The 24,844-nt window shown below is 44.4% G+C and overlaps 1 protein-coding gene across 5 annotated transcripts in view; it reads left to right on the top strand.

Moving 5' to 3' along the window:
• LOC134342690 (protein NDRG3-like) overlaps positions 1–24,844 on the top strand; it is a 142,180-nt gene that overhangs the window by 58,117 nt on the left and 59,219 nt on the right. For all 5 annotated transcript variants that reach the window (XM_063041116.1, XM_063041117.1, XM_063041120.1 and 2 more), the window contains exon 3: positions 5,089–5,124. In XM_063041116.1, coding sequence (XP_062897186.1) covers positions 5,089–5,124 — 36 coding nt within the window. The remainder of the gene's footprint in view (positions 1–5,088; positions 5,125–24,844) is intronic.

Genomic DNA, 24,844 nt, shown 5'->3' with positions numbered 1-24,844 from the left:
GACCGAGCTTCAAGGTCATCCACCTTAGCCTGTAGCTGCGTGTTTTGGGATATTAGGCTATCAGGCCGCCTCTCCAACTCTTCGATTTGTTCCTCATACGATTCAGTGGTATCCTCCATTTGAGAAACACGCTTACTGACTTCGGTTAGAGCCAGTGTTGGGTTCATGATTGACTTATTATGCTCTGCATGTCTCCCATGTACCAAACTGTACAGCTTGTTTACCGCCACAGAGACTTCTTCAATGGTAGTTGGGCCCGGGGCGCTAGCAGCATTGGCTTTAGCTTCCCCTGGGCCCGCTAGCTTTGCGAGCCCTCGCCAGAATCTTCTTCTGCGCCCTTTTCTTGTTTCTTCCCTTCACCTGGCTTCATCATTTCGTTCAGCCCATTACAGCTCACTTCAGTCACTTAAAAAATAAGAATTAACTGCTATTTGGGTGAGGCAAAAGGTGAAGGTAGGCGTAGCTCCCTGTGCACACATCTACTCCATACCAAGACCCCACGTGACCCCCCCCCCACCTCAACTATTTTAAACCCAACTCCTTGAACCAAAAAGCTAAACACACAGAGTGTGTAGCCATCCGGGTCCTGAACCAGCATGGACAAATTATAACTGAACTGATTCCACAATCTATACACTCACTTTCAAATACTCTACAGCTTATGTTCTGAGTATTATTTATTTCATTTTGCACAGTGTGTCTTATTTTGCACATTGGTTGTCAGTCTGCGTAGCTTTTCATTCATTCTGTAATAAGTGGATGTCATATGAAGATTGTTTGATGGCTCTGGGCCTGTACTCACTGGAATTCAGAAGAATGAAGGGTGACCTCATTAAAACCTATCGAATGGTGGAAGGGCTAGATAGAGTGGATGTGGAGTGAATGTTTCCTATGGTGGGAGAGTCTAAGACCAGAGGACACAGCCTCAGTAGAGAGGGGTGTCCTTTTCGAACGGAGATGAGGAGGATTTTCTTTAGCCAGAGAGTGGTGAATCTGTGGAATTCATTGCCACAGGCAGTTGTGAAGGCCAAGTCTTTATATTTAAGGCAGAGGTTGTTAGATTCTTGATTGGTCAGGGCATGAAAGGATACTGGGGGTTGGGGGAGTGGAAGGCAGGAGATTGGGGCTGAAAGTGAAACTGGATCAGCCATGGTGAAATATATATCTTGTGGTCTTATGCTCTTGTTGGCAAGAAAGGGTTTGTTCTTGCTGACAACATCCAATGCCCATTCCAGGACATGATACTCAGGGACTTGGATATATTATTATTTTTTGTGTGTAACTGTTTATTGCAATCATATACAGTGGTGTGCAAAAGTTTGGACACCCCGGTCAAAATTTCTGTTACTGTGAATAGTTACGTGAGTAGAAGTTGAACTGATCTCCAAAAGTCAAAGTTAAAGATGAAACATCCTTTTCAACATTTTAAGCAAGATTAGTGTATTATTTTTGTTTTGTACAATTTTAGAGTGAAAAAGAGGAAAGGAGCACCATGCAAAAGTTTGGGCACCCTAAGAGATTTGAGCTCCCTAAGAGATTTGAGCTCTCTGATAACTTTTACCAAGGTCTCAGACCTTAATTAGCTTGTTAGGGCTATGGCTTGTTCACAGTCATCGTTAGGAAAGGCCAGGTGATGCAAATTTCAAAGCTTTATAAATATCCTGACTCCAGCAGCTGCCTAGCACTCTGAAAATTAGAATAAATGCTGCCCACAAAGCAGGAGAAGGCTATAAGAAGATAGCAAAGCGTTTTCAGGTAGCCATTTCCTCAGTTTGTAATGTCATTAAGAAATGGCAGTTAACAGAAACGTTGGAGGTCAAGTTGAGGTCTGGAAGACCAAGAAAACTTTCCGAGAGAACTGCTCGTAGGATTGCTAGAAAGGCAAATCAAAACCCCTGTTTGACTGTAAAAGATCTTCAGGCAGATTTAGCAGACTCTGGAGTGGTGGTGCACTGTTCTACTGTGCAGCGACACCTGCACAAATATGACCTTCATTGAGGAGTCATCAGAAGAAAACCTTTCCTGTGTCCACACCACAAAATCCAGGTCAGAAGTTTGCAAAGGAACATCTAAACAAGCCTGATGCATTTTGCAAACAAGTCCTGTGGAATGATGAAGTTAAAATAGAACATTTTGGCCGCCATGAGCAAAGGTATGTTTGGAGAAAAAAAGGTGCAGAATTTCATGAAAAGAACACCTCTCCAACTGTTAAGCACGAGGGTGGATCGATCATGCTTTGGGCTTGTGTTGCAACCAGTGGCACGAGGAACATGCCTCTGGTAGAGGGAAGAATTAATTCAATGAAATACCAGCAAATTCTGGAAGCAAACATCACACCGTCTGTTTAAAAAAAAAAGCCGAAGATGAAAAGAGGATGGCTTCTACAACAGGATAATGAACCTAAACACACCTCAAAATCCAAAATGGACTACCTCAAGAGGTGCAAGCTGAAGGTTTTGCCATGGCCCTCACAATCCCCCGACCTGAACATCATCGAAAATCTGTGGATAGACCTCAAAAGAGCAGTGCATGCAAGACGGCCCAAGAATCTCACAGAACTAGAAGCCTTTTGCAAGGAAGAATGGTCAAAAATCCCCCAAACAAGAATTGAAAGACTCTTCGCTGGCTACAGAAAGCGTTTACAAGCTGTGATACTTGTCAAAGGGGGTGTTACTAAGTACTGACCATGCAGGGTGCCCAAACTTTTGCCTCGGGCCCTTTCCCTTTCTTGTTATTTTGAAACTGTAAAAGATGGAAATAAAAAAGTAATCTTGCTTAAAATATGAAAGAAATGTGTAATCTTTAACTTTATGCCTTTTGGAAATCAGGTCATCTTTTACTCGCTTAGCTATTCACAATAACAGAAATTTTGACCGGGGTGCCCAAACTTTTGCATGCTACTGTATGTGCTATTTGTGCCTTGTTTGCCTTATGACTGTTGACACTGTGTTTTTGAACGCTGTTTTGTTTGATTGTATTCATGGGTAATCATGTACGGTTGAATGACAATTGAACTTGTAATCTTTGTTATCCACACTGTTCAGGGGGTAAGTTCACTCAACTTCATTTGCCCCATCACTGAAATGTTCCCACAATCCATGGACTTTCAAGAACTCTTCATCTCATGTTCCCAATATTTATTGCTTACTTATTATTATTTCTTTCTTTTTGTGTTTGCACAGTTTATCATCTTTTGCACACTGGTTGAGTGCCCAAGTTGTTGCGGTCTTTCATTGATTTTATTATGGTTATTATTCTACTATGGATTTATTAAGTATGACAGCAAGAAAATGAATCTCAGGGTACTAAATGGTGACGTATGTGTGCTTTGATAATAAAATTAAACTCTTTGGTTTTGATACCACAGTTTGTTCGTTCATTATGTTCCGTGTCATATAACATAGGCGATCATGGTCTTTCCATGACCATAATTGTTCATGGCAAATTTTACTACAGAAGTGGTTTGCCATGGCCTTATTCTGGGCAGTGTCTTTACAAGACGGGTGACTGCAGCTATTACCAATACTCTTCAGAGATTGTCTGCCTGGCGTCGATAGGTCCATAACCAGAACTTGTGATCTGCACCAGCTGCTCATACGACCATCCACCACCTGCTCCCATGGGTTCATGTGACCCTGATCGGGGGTGGGGGGGTGTGCTAAGCAGGTGCTACACCTCACCCAAGGGTGATCTGCAGCCTAGCAGAGGGAAGGAGCACCTCAGACCTCCTTTGGTAGAGACGCATCTCCACCCCGCCATCCTGTGCCACAGTAGGGGTATCAAAAATAACAGGGCATAGATTTGGGGTGAGAAGGAAAGATCTTTCAGGAGGATCTGACTGACAAGCTCTTTGTATAGTGGTTGATATTTGAAACATATTGCCATGGTGGTTATGTCTGATTCCACCATCTTTAGTGGCAGTTAGAAAGACACTGGAATAGACCAGACATGGACAGATTCAGTCTTAATAAGGGTTATCAAGAGTCCTAATGGCACAGATGCTATGGGCCAAAGAGTCTGTTTCTGTTCAAGTCCAAGTTTAATTGTCATTCAACCATACATGGATATTCATGACTACAGGCAAACAAGACCGTGTTAATTCGGGGCCAAGGTGCCAAACACTGTACGAACAGTCACACATAGCACAAGGCACATACTCTATAAGATTCCAAGTGCATACAAGGTATCAGTAAAATACAGTCACACAGGTAAAGACCAGGAGTCCATGAATGCTGTAGGACTCTGCAGTGAAACGCAATACGGCTTGTCTTCTGCCGAGTGAACACTGGGGGCGGGGGGGGGTGCAGCACTGACTCCAGCTTGGAGGCCGTGCCACACTGTCCCTGGTGGAGTGCACCGACTCTGACCCTGCTCTCCTGGGGGCTGTAAACAGGCAACACCTCAGCTTGAGGCCTAGTCCTCACTGCACCTAAGGCCATGCAGCTCCCCTGCTGTCCGCCAATATGTCAGTGAATCAGATTTGCAGCAGTCCACATTAACAACATCCAGTAGGGTCTTGTATAACTTTGACTTTTTGACTCCAGTAGATACCTCTCCAGTCTGTCCAAGGTCAGTTCCATCACTCCATGCCCGTGATCCACAGGGGCAGTGTCTCCAATGCGACTGTGGATCACTTGCTTACTGACGTTCCAGTCCCTCCGTACCAAGCACTCATGTGTATGGAGCAGGGGTTGCTTAAGGTCGAAAGTTGTCCAAAACATCAGCTCCCATATTCCTCGGAAACAAACAGCCTGAATTAACTTGCAGAGATGTTTTTGTGCCTCTTGTTCCTGTGCCATGGAGGGATCTCAGATGGATGCTTCCCTTAATTGGAAACTAATTGTCACTGCCTTAATTAGCTGCCTCCTACTTGAAGCACTTGTAATTTTCATGAGATTCTCCACATGCAAAAGTCATAATATTTAATTCAGCATGGAAGCATGTTTGTGGTTGTGCTGGTTCATTGAGAAGATTGACTGGCAAGTTGTCACATCTCTGATGTTCCATTGACCTTGGACATTATCTGAAACATCAGCAGGTTCGCATTTAATTGGATATTAATGGCTCCCTTCTTTCCTTTCTCCACAGAACTCTGCAAGGAACTTCCAGGATTTTGACTGCCAGGTAAGTCATTTCTGTATGTTCTGGGCAAGTGGTCTGGCGTTTTGTCATCTTAATCCTTCGTTTGACATTTAAAAGGATTTGAGTTCCGTCCTGGCAATTGTGGGAACGGAGGGCAGTGTAAGCAAAATTCTGGACATTGTAGCTGACTTATCACTTCTTGTTTTGTGAAATGCTTGCCTTTTACAGCATTTACAGGATCATTTTAGGCTTGCTGTCTTGAGGTCTGAGCTTTGATAGCTGATCACAGCCAGGGCAACAGGCAAAAACAAAATGGTAGAAATGTTCAAATTTCTGGTACATCACCTGTGCAGGGATGGTCTTGGATTATTGAATAAATTGTTAATTTTTTTTTGTTGTTTAACTTTCTTTATGTTTTTATGTTTGTACAATCAGAGTCAGGTTTAATATCATCAGCATATGTCGTGAAATTTGTTATGATAGATAGATAATTTATTGATCCCAAAGGAAACTGCAGTGACGCAGTAGGATTGCAAGTGTACAGATAGACAAATACTAGAAGTAAGAAAGAATAAAAAATAAGCTACTTCAAACAATCGAACAGGAGGGGGTCATCACTTCCCCAGCTATAGGTTGACTCATTATAGAGCCTAATGGCTGACGGTAAGAATGACCTCATAAAGCGCTGTTTGGAGCAGCGCAGTTGTCTTAGTGGCAACAGTACAATGCAAGGCATTTAGGAATCGGATGGCAGAGGGGAAGAAGCTGTTCCTGAATCATTGAGTAGGTGCCTTCAGGCTCCTGTACCTCCTTCCTGATGGTAGCAATGAGAAGAGGGCATGTCCTGGGTGATGGGGGTCCTTAATGATGGATGCTGCCTTTTTGAGGCCTTGCTCCTTGAAGATATCCTGGATGCTGGCGGGGCTAGTACCCATGATGGAGCTGACTGAGTTTACAATTTTCTGCAGCTTACTTCGAACGTGTGCAGTGGCCCCCTGCCCGTCCCCGTACCAGACAGTGATGCAGCCAGTTAGAATGCTCTGTTTGTCTGCAAATGTTGAGTGGATTTTTCAGTAGTTTGTAGTAAATCTGGTTTTGGTCTTTGCTAGGTTCTTTGTCTGTAAGCCTGGATCACGGCAGCATAAATCAAACCTGCCCTTGTTGTCTCACTGATGGTTCTTATTGGAGAATTCCCTTATCTATCCGGCTTGAGCCAGTTTTCAGTATAGAGCCTGACTATGAGTCAGGTTTTGAACCAGTTCTGGAGGAGGTGGGACCGGTACAAACAGGACGTTCTACACCTGGGCTGGACTGGAACCAATGTCCGAGGGAGGAGCGTTTGCTACTGTTGTTCAGGAGAATTTAAACTAATGTGGCAGGGGGATGGGAGTGGCAGGCTGGCAAATCCAGGGCAAAAATCAAAAAGGACCACTTTTCAACATAATTGTATAAGGGCTAAGAGTGTTGTAAAAGTGAGCCTGAAGGCTTTGTGTGTCAATGCAAGGAGCATTCGTAACAAGGTGGATGAATTAAAGGTGCAGATTGTTATTAATGAATATGATATAGTTGGGATCACAGAGACATGGCTCCAGGGTGACCAAGGATGGGAGCTCAACATTCAGGGATGTTCAATATTCAGGAGGGATAGACATGAAAGAAAAGGAGGTGGGGTGCCATTGCTGGTTAGAGAGGAGATTAACGCAACAGAAAGGAAGGACATTAGCCAGGAGGATGTGGAATCAATATGGGTAGAGCTGCATAACACTAAGGGGCAGAAAACACTGGTGGGAGTTGTGTATAGGCCACCTATCAGTAGTAGTGAGGTTGGGGATGGCATTAAACAGGAAATTAGAAATGCATGCAATAAAGGAACAGCAGTTATAATGGGTGACTTCAATCTACATATAGATTGGGTGAACCAAATTGGTAAGGGTGCTGAGGAAGAGGATTTCTTGGAATGTATGCGGGGTGGTTTTCTGAACCAACATGTCGAGGAACCAACTAGAGAGCAGGCCATTCTAGACTGGGTATTGAGCAATGAGGAAAGGTTAGTTAGCAATCTTGTCGTGCGAGGCCCCTTGGGTAAGAGTGACCATAATATGGTGGAATTCTTCATTAAGATGGAGAGTGACATAGTTAATCCAGAAACAAAGGTTCTGAACTTAAAGAAGGGTAACTTTGAAGGTATGAGACGTGAATTAGCTAAGATAGACTGGCAAATGACACTTAAAGGGTTGGCGGTGGATATGCAATGGCAAGCATTTAAAGATTGCATGGATGAACTAGAACAATTGTTCATCCCAGTTTGGCAAAAGAATAAACCAGGGAACGTAGTGCACCCGTGGCTGACAAGGGAAATTAGGGATCGTATCAATTCCAAAGAAGAAACATACAAGTTAGCCAGAGAAAGCGGCACACCTGAGGACTGGGAGAAATTCAGAGTCCAGCAGAGGAGGACAAAAGGCTTAATTAGGAAAGGGAAAAAAGAGTATGAGAGAAAGCTGGCAGGGAACATAAAAACTGACTGTAAAAGCTTTTATAGATATGTGAAAAGAAAAAGATTGGTTAAGACAAATGTAGGTCCCTTGCATTAAGAAACAGGTGAATTGATCATGGGGAACAAGGATATGGCAGACCAATTGAATAACTACTTTGGTTCTGTCTTCACTAAGGAGGACATAAATAATCTTCTGGAAATAGTAGGGGACCGAGGGTCCAGTGAGATGGAGGAACTGAGGGAAATACACGTTAGTAGGGAAGTGGTGTTAGGTAAATTGAAGGGATTAAAGGCAGATAAATCCCCAGGGCCAGATGGTCTGCATCCCAGAGTGCTTAAGGAAGTAGCCCAAGAAATAATGGATGCATTAGTGATAATTTTCCAAAACTCTTTAGATTCTGGATTAGTTCCTGAGGATTGGAGGATGGCTAATGTAACCCCGCTTTTTAAAAAAGGAAGGAGAGAGAAACCGGGGAATTATAGACCGGTAAACCTGACGTCGGTGGTGGGGAAAATGCTAGAGTCAGTTATCAAAGATGTGTAACAGCACACTTGGAAAGCGGTGAAATGATCGGACAAAGTCAGCATGGATTTGTGAAAGGAAAATCATGTCTGACGAATCTCATAGAATTTTTTGAGGATGTAACTAGTAGAGTGAATAGGGGAGAACAAGTGGATGTGGGATATTTGGATTTTCAAAAGGCTTTTGACAAGGTCCCACACAGGAGATAAGTGTGCAAACTTAAAACACGGTATTGGGGGTATGGTATTGATGTGGATAGAATTGGTTGGCAGACAGGAAGCAAAGAGTGGGAATAAATGGGACCTTTTCAGGATGGCAGGCAGTGACTAGTGGGGCACCGCAAGGCTCAGTGCTGGGACTCCAGTTGTTTACAATATATATAAATGACTTAGACGAGGGAATTAAATGCAGCATCTCCAAGTTTGCAGATGACACGAAGCTGGGTGACAGTGTTAGCTGTGAGGAGGATGCTAAAAGGATGCAGGGTGACTTGGATAGGTTAGGTGAGTGGGCAAATTCATGGCAGATGCAATTTAATGTGGATAAATGTGAAGTTATCCACTTTCGTGGCAAGAACAGGAAAACAGATGATTACCTGAATATTGGTCAATTAGGAAAAGGGGAGGTGCAATGAGACCTGGGTGTCACTGTACACCAGTCATTGAAAGTGGGCATGCAGGTACAGCAAGTGGTGAAAAAGGCGAATGGTATGCTGGCATTCATAGCACGAGGATTCAAGTACAGGAGCAGGGAGGTACTACTGCAGTTGTACAAGGCCTTGGTGAGACCACACCTGGTGTATTGTGTGCAGTTTTGGTCCCCTAATCTGAGGAAGGACATTCTTGCCTTAGAGAGAGTACAAAGAAGGTTCACCAGATTGATTCCTGGGATGGCAGGACTTTCATATGATGAAAGACTGGATCGACTAGGCTTATACTCATTGGAATTTAGAAGATTGAGGGGGGATCTTATTGAAACATATAAAATTCTGAAGGGATTGGACAGGCTAGATGCAGGAAGATTGTTCCCGATGTGGGGGAAGTCCAGAATGAGGAGTCACAGTTTGAGGATAAAGGGGAAGCCTTTTAGGTCCGAGATTAGGAAAAACTTCTTCACACAGAGAGTGGTGAATCTGTGGAATTCTCTGCCACAGGAAACAGTTGAGGCCAGTTCATTGGCTATATTTAAGAGGGAGTTAGATATGGCCCTTGTGGCAAAAGGGATCAGGGGGTATGGAGAGAAGGCAGGTTCAGGGTTCTGAGTTGGATGATCAGCCATGATCATACTGAATGGTGGTGCAGGCTCAAAGGGCCAAATGGCCTACTCCTGCACTATGTTTCTATGTTTTTGTGAGAGTGAGTTGGTTATGATTAACAGTTAGATAGCTGCAGTGTGCTACTTGTTCACACTGCTGTACAGTTATTCCTTTTTGTTTTGTGAACATCAAATAAAATGGCTGTAAGCTCAAGACTTGAACCTCAATCCTGGACGATATCATCTCCAGATCCAACAATGGTCACTGCTCTGGCTGCAGTGATGTCTGACTTTGCGTCCGTGGTCCCGTGATGTTTACTCAGTTCTGGGATGAACTGAAGTGGTGGCCTGCTCCCTGCTGCAGTGATGCCTGGCTTCATGTCTTTTGTAAAACTTCAGTTCTGAAGATACTTGTTATTCTTATTGTTTGCACAAATTTTTCCCTCTCTGCGGACTAGGAATTTAACTTTTTTTTAAAAATGGGTTCTTCTGGGGTTTCTTTGTGGCTGCCTGTAAGGAGACGAATCTCAAAGTTGAATAACGTATTCATTAATGTATAATGTATACAATGATAATAAATGCACTTTGAAGTCCATGGAAACAAAGGTCAGTGCAGTGAAGCAGCTAGTAGAACTAATGTCTCTGAGTACCAGAGACCCGGTCGCATTCCTGGCCTCTCTGTGGAGTTCAGACGTACTCGCTGTGACTGTGAGTTGTCTCCAGCCACTCCAGTGTCCTCCTGCAGCCCAAAGACCCGAGGGTTGGTAGATCAATTTGCCACAAAGTGATCTCCCTGTAGAGCCGGGGGGTGGGGGGGGGCGGTCCCTACCTTTTTTTTAACGCCGTGGACCAATACCATTAAGCAAGGGGTCCGTGGAGCCCTCAGGTTGGGAACCCCTGTGTGTAGGTGAGTGACAGGACCTGGGGCAAGTTGATGGGAATGTGGGGAGTATTTAGGAGGGGTAGTGGAATTAGTGTAAATGGGTCATTGACACTTTTGCCCGAAGAGCCTGTTTCTATGCTGTCTTTCTATGTCCCTGTCCAATTCTCGCAAACCCAAGTGGTAGGAGTCATTTCCCTCTTGGTTACTGCCTGACCTACTGACTATTTCCAGTATAGTTTGAATAGTGGCAACAAGGCATGTGTGGGGGAGGGGCCTTGGCTTGTGAATTTGTGGTGCTGGCAAAACTGAGGTAAAGAAGGGCAAAGAAGATTTAAGTCATTTTTGAATCTCTTACTTAGGAATTTATTTCTGTCACATTTTATAGAAAAACAGTGTATTGAGGTTTCTTGTCCTCTTGACGCTCACCAATGTCTATATCTTCTGCAAGGTGGGAATTGGCCATACTTGACACTTCTATCTAGAGCAGGTTGTCTTGAAGATCTCCAGGAAAAGCTGCAACTCCTGATCCCCTGATCAATCCAACTGTTCCACGCATAAAGCAGGGCCATGGGCCATTTAGTCTGCTGTGGAAGAGCTAGTCCCATTCCTGAGTGCTGATGAGTCTGAGCTCAGATTGTTGACTGCTTATTCCTCCCCTTACCTGTTGAGTTCCTGCAACACTTTGTGTGTGTGTGTGTGTGACACTCTGGATTTCCAGCATCTGCAGAATCCCTAGTGTTTCCCATTCCTCATTTCTTTTTTTTACCCTTTGTCCTTGAAAACGTCACTTTAAGTTGTATATCCAACTCTTTTTTTTCTTCTTGATGATTGGAAGGGAGAAAACAACCAGTTCTGTTTAAACTGCCGTAGATGAGTCTTGGAGGGAGAAAAAGAAGATTGTTCTGAAACAAAAAAAACACAGTGAACTCTCATCCAAATGCGTTTCTTCCCAGTGTTTGTACTACTTGCTGCCTCCATAAAGCAGTCAACATAAAAGGGCAGCACAGTAGTGTAGTGGTTAGCACAACGCTTTACAGTATGGGTTCAGTTCCTACCACTGCCTGTAAGGAGTTTGTACGTTCTCCCCGTGACCTCATGGGTTTCCTCAGGGTGCTCCGGTTTCCTCCCACAGTCGAAAGCCCTGTCGGTCAGTAGGTTAGATGGTCATTGTAAATTGTCCCGTCGTTAGGCTTGGGTTAAATTGGGGGTTGCTGGGCAGTGCAGCTAGAAGGACTGGAAGGGCCTATTCTGTGCTGTATCTCAATAAATAAATAAATCTAAATAATTCTTCTGAAAGACATCCCACCAGGCTCAAGGACAGCTTCTACCCAGCTTTATAAGACGACGGAGTAGTTCTGTAGCATGATGAGGCATGATCTTGACCTTGTGTTTACCTCATTATGATCTTGCAGCTTATTGCCTGCCTGTATTTCACTCTCTGTAGCTCTACATTTCATTCAGCTTTGTTCTTGTTACCTTGTGCTACCTTGGGGCTCTGTGTGATGGTTTGATCTATGTGGACAAGCTTTTCACTGTATCATGCTACATGTGACAATAATAAAGCAAAATTGTTCACTGTTCCATCGTTTAGCGAGATCTCGAACAGTGACCCAAACATGTCAGTCTTGAACTAGAGGCTGAAGGGAGAAAATGTCTGAGACTCAGATTTAAGATTAAAGTTTGACTTTTCTTCACATGCAGTTTCTGAGAGAGCTTTGCACGTCACCATCCTGGCCACATTCTCTTTTCGCAGCTGCCATTGAGTAGAGGTACAGGAGCCTTGGGTCCCACACCACCAGGCTCAGGGACAGTTATTACCCCTCAACTATCAGGCTCCTGAACCAGCGTGGATAACTTCTCTCACCTCAACTCCAAACTCATTCCGCAGCCTATGAACTCACTTTCAAGGATTCTTTGGCATTATTTATTCATTTTATGTGCACAATTTGTCCTTTTTTTTGGCGCATTGGTTGCTTGTCAGTCTTGGTGTGTAGTTTTTCATTGATTCTATTGTGTTTCTCTGTTCACTGTGAATGCCTGCAAGAAATTGAATCTTGAGGGAATATTTGATGGCATACAGAATGCGTGCTTTGTACTTTGTACATTCTGTACACTTACTGTTTCCTAATCTCTCCTGAAAGCTTGGCTGCTAACTAGCAGACGTGATTTCTGTCTGTCAGCTCAGCTCTCAGTGTGAGTAATACTTGCATTCCTCACCCTGGTGTTATCTAATAAAGATGCTTCAACTTGCAGCTGATGCCCTTGTTCAGTGTGTACTTGACATTGCCCACAGATATTGGCTGGTGACGCTGACCCCGAGCCTCACCTCCACACACCTCTGTCCACTCCCCTCTTTGTTGTCAGGCGTCCACCTCCTCCATTCAGCCTTGGGTGAGTCACGATGTTCAGTCCGTGGTAGGTTGGTTTATTATTCTCACGTACCAAGCTACCCAGTGGAAAATGTTTAGCGTGCCATTCATACAGATCATTTCATTACGACAGCACATCGAGGTTGTACAAAGGAAAAACAACACCAGAATGCAGATTATGTGCAGGCAGACTTACAAAGTGCACGGCCATAACGAGGTAGATTGTGACATCAACAGTCCACCTTCTCGTACCATGGAGCCATGCAAAATTCTGGTAACAGTGGGATAGAAGCTGTCTTTGAGTCTGGTGGTACGTGCTTTTAGGCTTTTGTACCTTCTGCCCGATGGGAGGGTGGAGAGGACCATAAGGCGATAGGATCCAGGAGCAGAATCAGGCCATTTAGTCCATTGAGACTGCTCTGCCATTTCATCATGGCTGATCCAATTTTCCTTTCAGCCCGCACCCCTCCATCATTCAATTTTCCTTTCAGTCCACAACCCCCACCCCCCCATCAGCCATTCATGCTCTGACCAAACGAGAATCTATCACCCTCTGCCTTAAATATATATAAAGACTTGGCCACCACAGCTGCCTGTTGCAACTAATTCCACAGATTCATCACTCTCTGGCTAAAGAAATACCTCCTCATCTCCGTTCTAAAAGGACATCCCTCTATTCGGAGGCTGTGTCCTCTGGTCTTAGACTCTCCCACCATAGGAAACATCCTCCCGCATCCACACTATTGAGGCCCTTCACTGTTTGATAGGTTTCAATTAGGTTACCCCTCATTCTTCTGAATTCCAGTGAGTACAGGCCCAGAGCCATCAAATGCTTTTCATATGACAAGCTATTCAAACCTGGAATCATTTTTGTGAACCTCCTTTGAAGCCTCTCCAGTTTCAGTACATCTTTTCTAAGATAAGGGGCCCAAAGCTGCTCACTATACTCCCAGTGAGGCCTAGTGCTTTATAAAGTCTCAACATTACATTCTTGCTTTTATGTTCCAGTTCTGTTGAAATGAATGCTAACATTGCATTTGCCTTCCTCACCACAGACTCAACCTGCAAATGAACCTTTAGGGTGTTCTGCACAAGGACTCCCAAGTCCCTTTGCACCTCAAACTTTTGTGTTTTCTCTCCGTTTAGAAAATAGTCAACCCTTTCATTTCTTCTACCGAAGTGCATGACCATACATTTCCTGACACTGTATTCCAGCTGACACTTCTTTACTCATTCTCCCAATCTGTCTAAGTCCTTCTGTACCCTCTCTGTTTCCTCAAAGCCACCTGCCCCTCCACCTGTTTTCATATCGCCTGCAAACTTTGCAACAAGGCCATCAATTCCATCATCCAAAACATTGACATATAACATAAAAAGAACCGGTCCCAACACAGATCCCTGTGGAACGCCACCATTCACTGGCAGCCAACCAGAAAAGGCTCCCTTTATTCCAACTCTTTGTCTCCTGCTAATCAGCCACTGCCTTATCCATGCTAGAATATCTCATACCATGGGCTCGCAGCCTCGTGTGGCACCTTGTCAAAGAACGTCTGAAAATCCAAGTACACAACATCAATCAGTTCTCCTTTGTCTATCCTGCTTGTTATTTCGTTAAAGAATTCCAGCAGATTTGTTGGGCAAGATTTTCCCTTGAGGAAACCATGCTGACTTCGACCTATTTTATCATGTGCCTCAAAGCACCCCGAAACCACATCCTAACAATTGATTCCAACATCTTGCCAACCACTGAGGTCAGTCTAACTGGCCTATTATTTCCTTTCTTCTGCCACTCTCCCTTAGACCATAACACACTGGAGCAGAATTAGGCCATTCAGCCTATCGAGTATACATCCCAGGGTTCTGAAAGAGGTGGCTGAAGAGATTAGGGAGGCATTAGTAATGATTTTTCAAGAATTACTAGATTCTGGAATGGTTCTGGAAGACAGGAAAATTGAAAAAGTCACTCCACTCTTCAAGAAGGAAATGAAGACCATTTTGGGATTCATATATAGGCCTCTAAATAGTATTGAAGATGTGAGGTTGAGATTGCAAAAGGAGCTGGAAAAGGCATGTAATAAGGGTAATGATACAATGGTAATGGGAGACTTCAATATTGGAGGAAGACACTGGCAGAGCAGAGGTAGTTGATGTTTCTGGGAATAGTTCACAAGGCACAGGATAGTTATGTCCCAGAGAAAACGAAGTTCTTGAATGGAGGGAATAGGCAACGGTGGTTGACAAGGGAAGTTGAGGACTGCATAAAAGCCGAGGAAAGGGCATATAAGGTAGCAAAAGTGAGTGGGAAGTTGAATGATTAGGACGCTGTTAAAATTCAACAAAAGGCAACTAAAAAGGATGAAATATGGGGACAAATTAACCAATAATATAAAGCAGGAAACCAGAAGTTTTTTTTCAGTTATATGAAGTGTAAAAGGGATGTGAGAGTTAATATTGGGCCACTGGTAAATGACACTGGTGAGGTAGTAATGTGGGACAAAGAAATGGCAAATGAAGTTAGACCATACGGCATAGGAGCAAAATTAGGCCATTCAGCCCATCGAGTCTGCTCCACTATTCCATTATGACTGATCCCGGATCCCACTCAACCCCATACACCTGCCTTCTCCTCATATCCTTTGATGCCCTGACCAACCAGTAAACTATCAACTTCCGCTTTAAATGTTCCCATGGATTTGGCCTCCACAGCAGTCTGTGGCGGAGTATTCCACAGGTTCACTACTCTCTGGCTAAAAATATTCCTCCTAACCTCTGTTCAATGTGCCCTCTAGCTCTGGATACCCCCACCATAGGAAACATCCTCTCCACATCCACTCTATCTAGTCCTTTCAACTTTCAGTAGGTTTCAATGAGATTTCCTCACATTCTTCTAAATTCCAGTGAGTACAGGCCCAAAGCTGCCAAACGCTCCTCATATGTTAACCCCTTCATTCCTGGAATCATCCTCGTGAACCTCTTCTGGAATCTCTCCAATGACAACACATCCTTTCTGAGATATGGGGCCAAAAACTGTTGACTGTACTCCAAGTACAGTCTGACTAGTGTCTTATAGAGGCTCAGCATTATCACCCTGCATTTATCTTCTATACCCCTTGAAATAAATGCCAACATTGAATTTGTCTCCTTTACCACAGACTCGATCTGTAAATTAACCTTCCTGGAGTCTTGCACAAGGATTCCTAAGTCCCTCTGCACCTTTGATGTTTGAACCTTCTCCCCATTTAGATAATAGTCCACATTATTGTTCCTTTTACCAAAATGCATGATCATACATTTCTTAACACTGTATTCTATCTGCCACTTCTTTGCCCATTCTTCCAATTTGTTAAAGTCCTCCTGCAATCAAATTGCTCCCTCAGCACTACCTACCCCTCCACGTATATTCATATCACCTGCAAACTTTGCCACAAAGCCGTCAAGTCCATTATCCAAATTACTGACAAACAATGTGAAAAGTAGCGGTCCCAATATTGACCCCTAAGGAACACCACTAGTCACTGGCAGCCAACTAGAAAAGGACCCCTTTATTCCCACTCACTGCCTCCTGCCTGTCAGCCATAGTGACATTTGCAACCTTCCAGTCCTCTGGGGCCATGCCTGAATCAAGTGATTCTTGAAAGATCATGACCAATGCATCGGTTATCTCTTCAGCAACCTCTCTCAGGACTCTGGTCTGCCGTCCAAGTGGTCCAGGTGACTTATCCAACTGAAGACCATTCACGTTTCCTTTGTAATAGCAATGGGGTGTAAACCATCTGGTCCATGTGACTTCTCTACCTTCAGACCTTTCAGTTTCACCCTTTTCGATTTTTGTCCACCTTTTATATTGCCGTTCATTCTGTTGCCTGCAATTTTGCCCCATCAACAGCCTCTCCTTGCTAGGAGTCTCACTACACATTGCCTCTCTTTGTAAACCAACTACCTCATCTTGAGCACTATCGCTCCAGTTCCTGACCCCCTGCTAATTAGCTTAAACCCACCCAAACAACTCCAGGCAACCCGCCCACAAGGGTATTGGTTTCCCTCTGGTCCAGGAGTAACTCATCCCTTTTGTACAGGTCATACAGTTCTGAGGAAATAGGCTACAGAAGCACTTAGACAGTTCTGGGAGAACGGGCAAAGAAATGGCAGATGGACTACAGTGCCAGGAAGTTTCTGGTCATGCACTTTGGTAAAAGAAATGAAAGGGTCGACTATTTTCTAAATGGAGAGAAATTTCAAAAATCTGAGGCAGAACAGGATTTGGGAGTCATCGTGCAGGATTCCCTGAAGGTTAATTTGCAAGTTGAGTCTGTGATGAGGAAGGCAAATACAATGTAAGCATTCATTTTAAGAGGATGAGAGTATAAAAGCAAGGATGTAATGTTGAAACTTTATAAAGCACTGGTGAGGTATTGTGAGCAGTTTTGGGCCCCTCATCTTAGAAAGGATGTGCTGACACTGGAGAGGGTTCAAAGGAGGTTCATGAAAGTGATTCCAGGAATGAATGGCTTGTCATATGAAGAGCGTTTGATGACCCTGGGCCTCTAGTCACTGCAATTCAGAAGAATGAGGGATGACCTCATTTAAATCTGCCAACTGGTGAAAGGCCTTGATAGAGTGGACATGGAGAGGATATTTCTTATGGTTGGACAGTCTAAGACCAGAGGACACTGCTTTAGAATAGAGGAGTGTCCCTTTAGAATGGAGGTGAGGAACTTCCTTTGCCAGAGAGTGATGAATTTTTGAATTCTTTGTCACAGTCAGCTGTGGAGGCCAAATCATTATGTATATTTAAGGCGGAGTTGATAGATTCTTGATTGGTTGGGGTACGTAGGGAAATGGGAGACGGAAGGAGATTAGGGCCGAGAAGAAAATTGGATCAGCCATGGTCAAATGGGCTAATTCTGCTATATCTTATGGTTTTATTACACTTTCTCTGGAAAAAATCCCAATGATCCATAAATCTGAACCCCTGCACCCTGTACCAGTTCCCCAGCCACGCATTCATCTGCCAAATCATCCTGTTCTTGCCCTTACATGGAACAGGCAGCGCTCCAGAGGTTACTACCCTTGAGGTCCTGTTTCTCAGCTTTCTATCTAGCTCCCTAAAATCTCTCTTCAGGACCTCCTCACCTTGTCTACTCATGTCATTGGTGCCAATCTGCACCAAGGCTTCTGGCTTCTCACCATCGCCCTTGAGAATGCCATGGGCATGATCTAAGACTTCACTGATCCTGGCACCAGGGAGGCAACATACCATCCGAGTGTCTCTTTTGCTCTCATAGAACCTCGTCGTTGTTCTTGTGACTAAGGAATATCCTATCAACACTGCAGTCCTCTTCGTCTCGCTGTTCTTTTGAGCCACAGCACCAGACTCAGTGCCAGAGACTGGCCATTGTGGCTCCCCCCGGTAGGTCGTCCCCCAAATAGCATCTATGCTTATATACTTATTATTGAGGGGAATGGCCACGGGTGCTCTCTGCACTGGCTGTGCATTTCCCCTCCTTCTCCTGACAGTCACCCAGTTACCTCTCTCCTGTAAGCTAGAGGTGACTACCTCCCTGTAACTCCTGTCTATCACCTCCTTATTCTCCCTGTGAGTCGCAGGTCATCGAGTTGCTGCTCCAGTTCCTTAATTCATTCTCTCAGGAGCTGCAATTTTGTGCACCTGGTGAAGGTGGGTTTATCTAGGAGACTGTTGGTCTCCCAGACTTCCCACATCCCTCATTCAGGACAAAACACTGCCCCTGGAAACATTTTCACTATACTCTGCCCTAATAGATGAGGAACAAACAAATAAGAACAGAGGGAGAGTAACTTGGAAGACAATTACCTCACCCAAGCCTGATCTCGCCTAAACCGGATAAGCCAAAGACACTCTAAAGACTGGCACATTCCAAACCAATGTCCAATTCAAGAATGGCACCTTGAATTATTCTTACTGATCCTTTCTAATGAATCCCTCTTGCTGATTGGTCATTCCTCAACTCAGAGAAACTGCCATGAAGCTCTGCCTTTGAAATCGCGATTTAAAAAGTAAGAGACAGAGCGTAAAAAGAGCATCCCGGGTGTGGATTGTCCAACTCCAAGAAAACTAGCACAAAGCTCTACTTTTTAAATCTTGAACACAGACCTGACTGAAAGGTTGCTTTTTTTTTACGCACTGCCTTTTTTTAACGCAATCTTGCTGATTGGTCGCTCCTCAACTCAGAGAAACTGCTGCGAAGTTCTGCCTTTAAAATCTCTATTGCTGCCCTGATTTTTAAAAAGTAACTCTTTTTAAGCTCCCCTGGTGTGGATTGTGCGGAGAGGAGAGAATTTCCGGGGGAAGTGGGTCTTGGATTATGCTGGCTGCTTTACAGAGGCCGTGAGACGTGCAAATAGAAGTTCATTGTTAGAAAGAAATTAAATACATTGCCCATGTATCCACTGTGTTCCCGAGCTCCTCATCCTATCTAATCCTGAGCTGCCATCTGACCTCATACCCTCTGTCTGAGCTTTCCTCTAATATTCCCCTACTGGCATTGTGCCAACCCATCTGCTGCTCAACCCTCATCCATGCCTCTGCCATCCTGCTATCCCAACACACTCTAGGCACTCGTCCACTGTGATGTGTAGATATCCAGCTCTAATCATGCTCCCTATTGCTCAGTACCTCCCAGCTAGCGTTCAGTTTAAAAACTTCCTCAGTAGTGTTCAAAGTAAGTTTGTTATTAGAGTTACCATTATACTCTGAAATTCGTTTCCTTGCAGGCACTTACAGAGAAAAAAAAGAAACAAAAATATTTTATGATAAACTACGCAAACAGCCAAAGACTGACAAATTGCCATTGTGCAAGAGAAGACAAACTATGCAAGTAAAGATAACACTGCAAAATGAGTTGTAAAGAGCCCTTGAACTTGAGTCTGTACGTTGTAGAATCAGTTCAGTGTTGAGGTGAGTGAAGTTATCCACATTGGTTCAGGAGCCTGATGGTTCTGGAATAATAACTGTTCCTGAACCTGGTGGTGTGGGACTGAAGGCTCCTGTACCTCTTGCCTGATAGTGGTGGCGAGAAGAGAGCATGGCCTGGATGATGCGAGTCTTTGATGGATGCTGCTTTGTTGTGTTAACACTCCATATAAATGTACTCGGTGGTGGGGAGGGCTTTGCCTGTGTATCCACCACTTTCTGTAGGCTTGTCCATTCCTGGCATTGGTGTTTCCACGTCTCAGATGATGATGCAACCAGTTTGGATACTGTCTTCTGTGCACTATAGATGCTTGTGCAAGTTTCTGCTGACATGCCAAATTGACACAAACTTACAAGAAAGAGGTGCTTCCATGTTGCTTTTATGATGATGCTTGTGCACAGGTCCCAGGACAGACCCTCTGATGTGTCAACACCAAGGAATTTAAAGCTCCGACTCCATCCACCTCTTTCCCGAATGAAGACTCCTTCATGGACCTTCGGCTTCTTGGCTTCTTCCTCCTGTTGTCGTCATGGCTATCCCTCGAGGTCGAGGATGATGGTCTCCGTTCTGAAGAAGTGGCCCACGGAGAGAAGACACCTGTGCGTGTATTTGTTTAACGTGTACTTGATGTTGCACTCCAAGAAGCACACGATACTTCACAAATCAACCAACTGATTCCAATGGCATGGAAACCACGACGATTGGAGCTGATGGATTTGTTGCAGCCTTCATCTGCCTTCACAGCCGTTGAGCTCGAAGTAACTTTGTCCGCCTGTTCCACCGCTGAGGTCTTGGTTGGATTGTTCTTTGTCAGGGACTCCAGTAGTTGGTAATCAGCTCTTTAGTACTGCTGATGTTGAGTGAGATGCTGTTGTTGTTCGGGTCCCATTAAGGCCTTATCCCTCCCAATCTGTGACTTCCACCAGCCCTTTTAAAAATCATGGACTACTACCACTTCAGAGACTTGAGGACAGATTTTGGGGTGATGCTCAGTTGCTATGCCAACATCAACCACTAGACCGAACAGCCAAGGTCTTAAATGGTTGACCTGGTGTTAGGGTCTGACAGTCCTGATGAAGGGTCTCAGCCTGAAACGTCAACTGTTTACTCTTTTCCGTGGATGCTGCCTGACCAGCTGAGTTCCTCCAGCATTTTTTGGTGTGTTGCTTTGGATTTCTAGCATCTGCAGATTTCCTCGTGTAAGGGTCTAACTGACCTCTTCTGGATCCACTTTTATGCTATGCTGCTTTCCTTTAGATGAGTCATTAAACTTCTCTGACCTTCTGGGCAGATCTGAAAGATCCCACAGAGACAATTTGACAGAAAGCCTTTCAATTCTCTCCAAAGTTCTGATCAATATTTATCCTTGAATCAATTTCAGTCAGATCATCATCATCACCATTGTGTGCTATATTGTATTGACGTGGGTGACCCTGGTCTTATCCATGATCATGAAAGTTCTTGGCTAATTTTTCTACAGATGTGGTTTGCCATTGCCTTCTTCTGGGCAGCATCTTTACAAGACGGGTGACCCGGCAATTATCAGAGGTTGTCTGCCTGGCATCAGTGGTCACATAACCAGGACTTGTGATCTGCACCAGCAGGGGCTACAGCTTGCCCAAAGGTGACCTGCAGGATTGCAGGTGGAAGGAGTGTCTTCCACCTCCTTTGGTAGAGACGTAACTCCACCCTGGCACCTAATTCAGTCAGATATCTGAACCATTAAATTAATAATGTTTGTGGAGGCTTGCTGTTCACAAATTGGCAATGCTTTGCAACACCTATGGGGTGTCTATTGGGTACTGGGCAATTAGGCAACACAGTGATGTAGCTAGTAGAAACAGTGCCTCAGCACCAGAGACCTGGATTGAAACCACAGGCAACTGAGGAGGCCAAGTCATTGGGTATATTTAAGGCAGAAGTTGATAGATTTTTGATTCGTCAGGACATGAAAGGATATGGGGAGAAGGCAGGAGAATGGAGCAGAGATGAAATGACAGAGTAGACACCACAGGCCAAATGGCCTAATTTGTTCCTATATCTTATGGTCTCTGTCAGTGTGGAGTTTGCATGTTCCCTGTGGGATTCTGTGGGATTCCTCTGGGCGCTCCCAGCCCTGACACACCTAAAAAGAACCAGGGACACGTGTCAGAATGCTGTTTCTGGTTTTCAGTTCGTCATTCAACACTGTTGTCACACAGACCTCGGTGAACGTACACCTACTCCTCGGTCTAAGTGCATCACTGTGTAGCTGGGTGTTGGACTTCCTAACCAACAGACCTCAGATAGTCAGGATGCACAAATGATCCTCCCTGCCCATCATCCTCAACACGGTGCTCCCCAGGGCTGTGTGTTTGAGCCCGTTGTTGCTCACACATGACTGCACGGTGAAACAGCTGAATAATCTCACAAGATGCTGGAGGGACTCAGCAGATCAGTCAGCATCTGTGCAAAAGAGTAAACTGGCAGCGTTCTGGGACGAGACCTTTCTTCAGGACTCCTGCGGACTTTTTCGTATCTCAGTAATCACATTGTCAAGTTCTCTGATGACCTGACAAGTGGTCACCAACAACGATGCCAGGACCACCAGGCTCAAAACAGTTACTTTCTCCAAGCAGTAAGGCTGATCAACACCTCCAGCCACCAACTCTATCACCACCTTATTATTTCCTGGCAATGACCAACCCAGTGTCACCTTATGGACATACAATCAATCTATGTGTATCAGCTTATCAGCTATCTTGTGTATTTATATTTATTGTGGGTTTTTTTTGTGCTGCATCGGATCCAGAGTAACGATTATTTTGTTTTCTTTTACACTGGTGTACAGGAAATGACATTAAACAATCTTAAATTTCCTCCCACATTCTAAAGCCACGTGGGATGGTAAGTTAATTGGACGCATAAATAGGGCCTAGTGTGTAGATGAGTGGTAGTATCATTTAATCTCGATTTCAACATTTAAGAGAAGATTGAGATAAGTACATTGATGTGAGGGATTATGGAGAGCTATGGTCCAGGTGTAGGTCGATGGGACTGGGCAGAATAATAGTTTGGCACGGTCTAGATGTTCCAAAGGGTCACCTTCTGTACTGTAGTGCTGGATGACTCTATTTGTGGGATTTACTGAGAACGTGGGGAGAATACAATTAGCGTAAATGGGTGGTAGAAATGCTTTGCTGTTTCCACGTTGAGTTGTAACGCACTCTGGGACACACAGAATTGGTTGAAAAACCATACAACTGCAGCAATAATATGAAGTCAGTTTGTGTAAATGTGAGTAAACAGAGCTTGCCAGAGCCAGCTGCTCATAGTGTTTGTGATCTGGTCAAGCAGCACGGGCGACCACTAATCCCAGTGTCGGAGGCTTAATGCGTTCTGACAGGACTGGCCTACATGCTGACGTCTGCGTTCTGCCATCGTGTTATTCTGCAGCTCTGCTGGTAATCCCAGAACTGCTGCCCTAACAGTGAGCAGCTGGCATTAAGTGTTGTTCCAGGAAAATGATCTGAACAGGGCACAAACCAGCAGCATTTGTATATGAAAAATCAATGTGTGAATAATATACACACACATGCATACAGTGTATACTGTATGCATGCATGTGTGTGTGTGTGTGTGTATATATATAGTATTTATATCATTATGTATACTATATAGTGTATACACACACACACACACACACACACACACACACTCACACTCACTCTCTTATTGGAAGGACTTATCAAATTGTTTGGTAGTTGCAATGGAAGGTGATATTATGATGTCTCTGCCTGATCCTAGACCAGAGAGAACATTTGAGCTGCTACCACAGGGCATTTGGTATGTTTTTGCTCTGGTCAACGAGAGGAGTATCTGGGGTGGTTAGAGTCTTTTTCCTGCTTGTCTCTGGTCCACATTTGATGCGTGGCACTGGTCGGTGTCTTTCCTTTTGGTGCCTCTCCCAACTATTGTACGTCATTGCAACCCAGATGGTGGCTCTTTCCTGCTTCTCATCTGAGACTGGGTGGGTGTTTAACAGCAACTCAGAATCGGGTTTTTTATCACTGTCATACGTATGTCGTGATGTTTGTTGTTTTGCAGCAGCTGTGTAGTGCAATACATTAAAAAAACTGCAAATTACAATGTGAGAAAGTATATATAAACTGCTATAAGTAGTGCAAAGAGAGAGCAAAAATAATGAGGACATGTTCATGGGTTCATTGTCTGTTTGGAAATCCAATGGCAGAGGGAAAGAGGATCCTAAAATGTTGAGTGTGTGTCTTTAGGCTGCAGTACCTCAAGGGCTCCCAACTTCTTTTTTATACCATGCACCCCTACCATTAACTGAGGGGTCCATGGACCCAGATTGGGAACCTCTGTACCTCCTCCCTGATGATAGCAACGTGAAGAGGCCGTGAATGATATGGGTCTTTGGCGATGGATGTTCCTTCTTAATCAGAACAGCACGTGATGTCCACATACTGTTACCCTAATCATGTGAAGTTGCACTTGGGTGGTTTAGGACAATGTTGATGCTGTAATTACAACCAAAAAAATACGATGTAGCATAAATCACCAAAATATGACACAAAACTAGAAAGTGTAGTGATCAGAGGGATTTGAACTTTGAACTCCAAGGAAGAATGGTCAGGCTGATGGAACTCAGTGCTGAAGAATGCAAAGTCAGTGTGAATAAGAAGAGGCAACGTGCTTTTGGGCAGTAAAGAGACAGTAAAGTTGGGGAGGTATGGTAGTAACATACATCAAAGTATGGTAGTGTAGTGTCAGTGACCAGGGTTCGATTCCCCCGCTGCCTGTAGGGAGTTTGCACGTATCCTCTGGGTGCTCTGGTTTCCTCCCACAATCCAACGATGTACGGGTGAGTAGGCCGATCGGTCACATAGGGGTAATTGGGTAGTATGGGCTTGTCAGGCCAGAAGGGCCTGTTACCATGCTGTATCTCTAAATCTACTTATCACATGTACATCAAAACATACAGAGAAATACATCGTTTCTGTTACCAACCTAAATAAGTGCTGGCGGCTGCCTGCAAGTGTCACCACATATTCTGGCGCCAACATAGTAAGTCCACAGTGGTCAGCAGGACAACACAAGCAGCAGCAACAAAACAGAACTAAACAAGCTTCTTTAATTACCCACCCACCCACTCACACACAGACAGACAGGCTGCCTCTGGACCGCCAGTCCTTGGCTCTCAGAATGGCAAATATTGAGCCTTAACCCCCATGCCCCCCCCCCGTCCCTGGCTCAGACTTACAGACATTAGGCCTCTGCGCC

Source organism: Mobula hypostoma, chromosome 2 (assembly GCF_963921235.1).
Source record: "Mobula hypostoma chromosome 2, sMobHyp1.1, whole genome shotgun sequence".
NCBI classification, from domain to species: domain Eukaryota; kingdom Metazoa; phylum Chordata; class Chondrichthyes; order Myliobatiformes; family Myliobatidae; genus Mobula; species Mobula hypostoma.
This window is presented reverse-complemented; position numbering and strand designations above follow the sequence as displayed.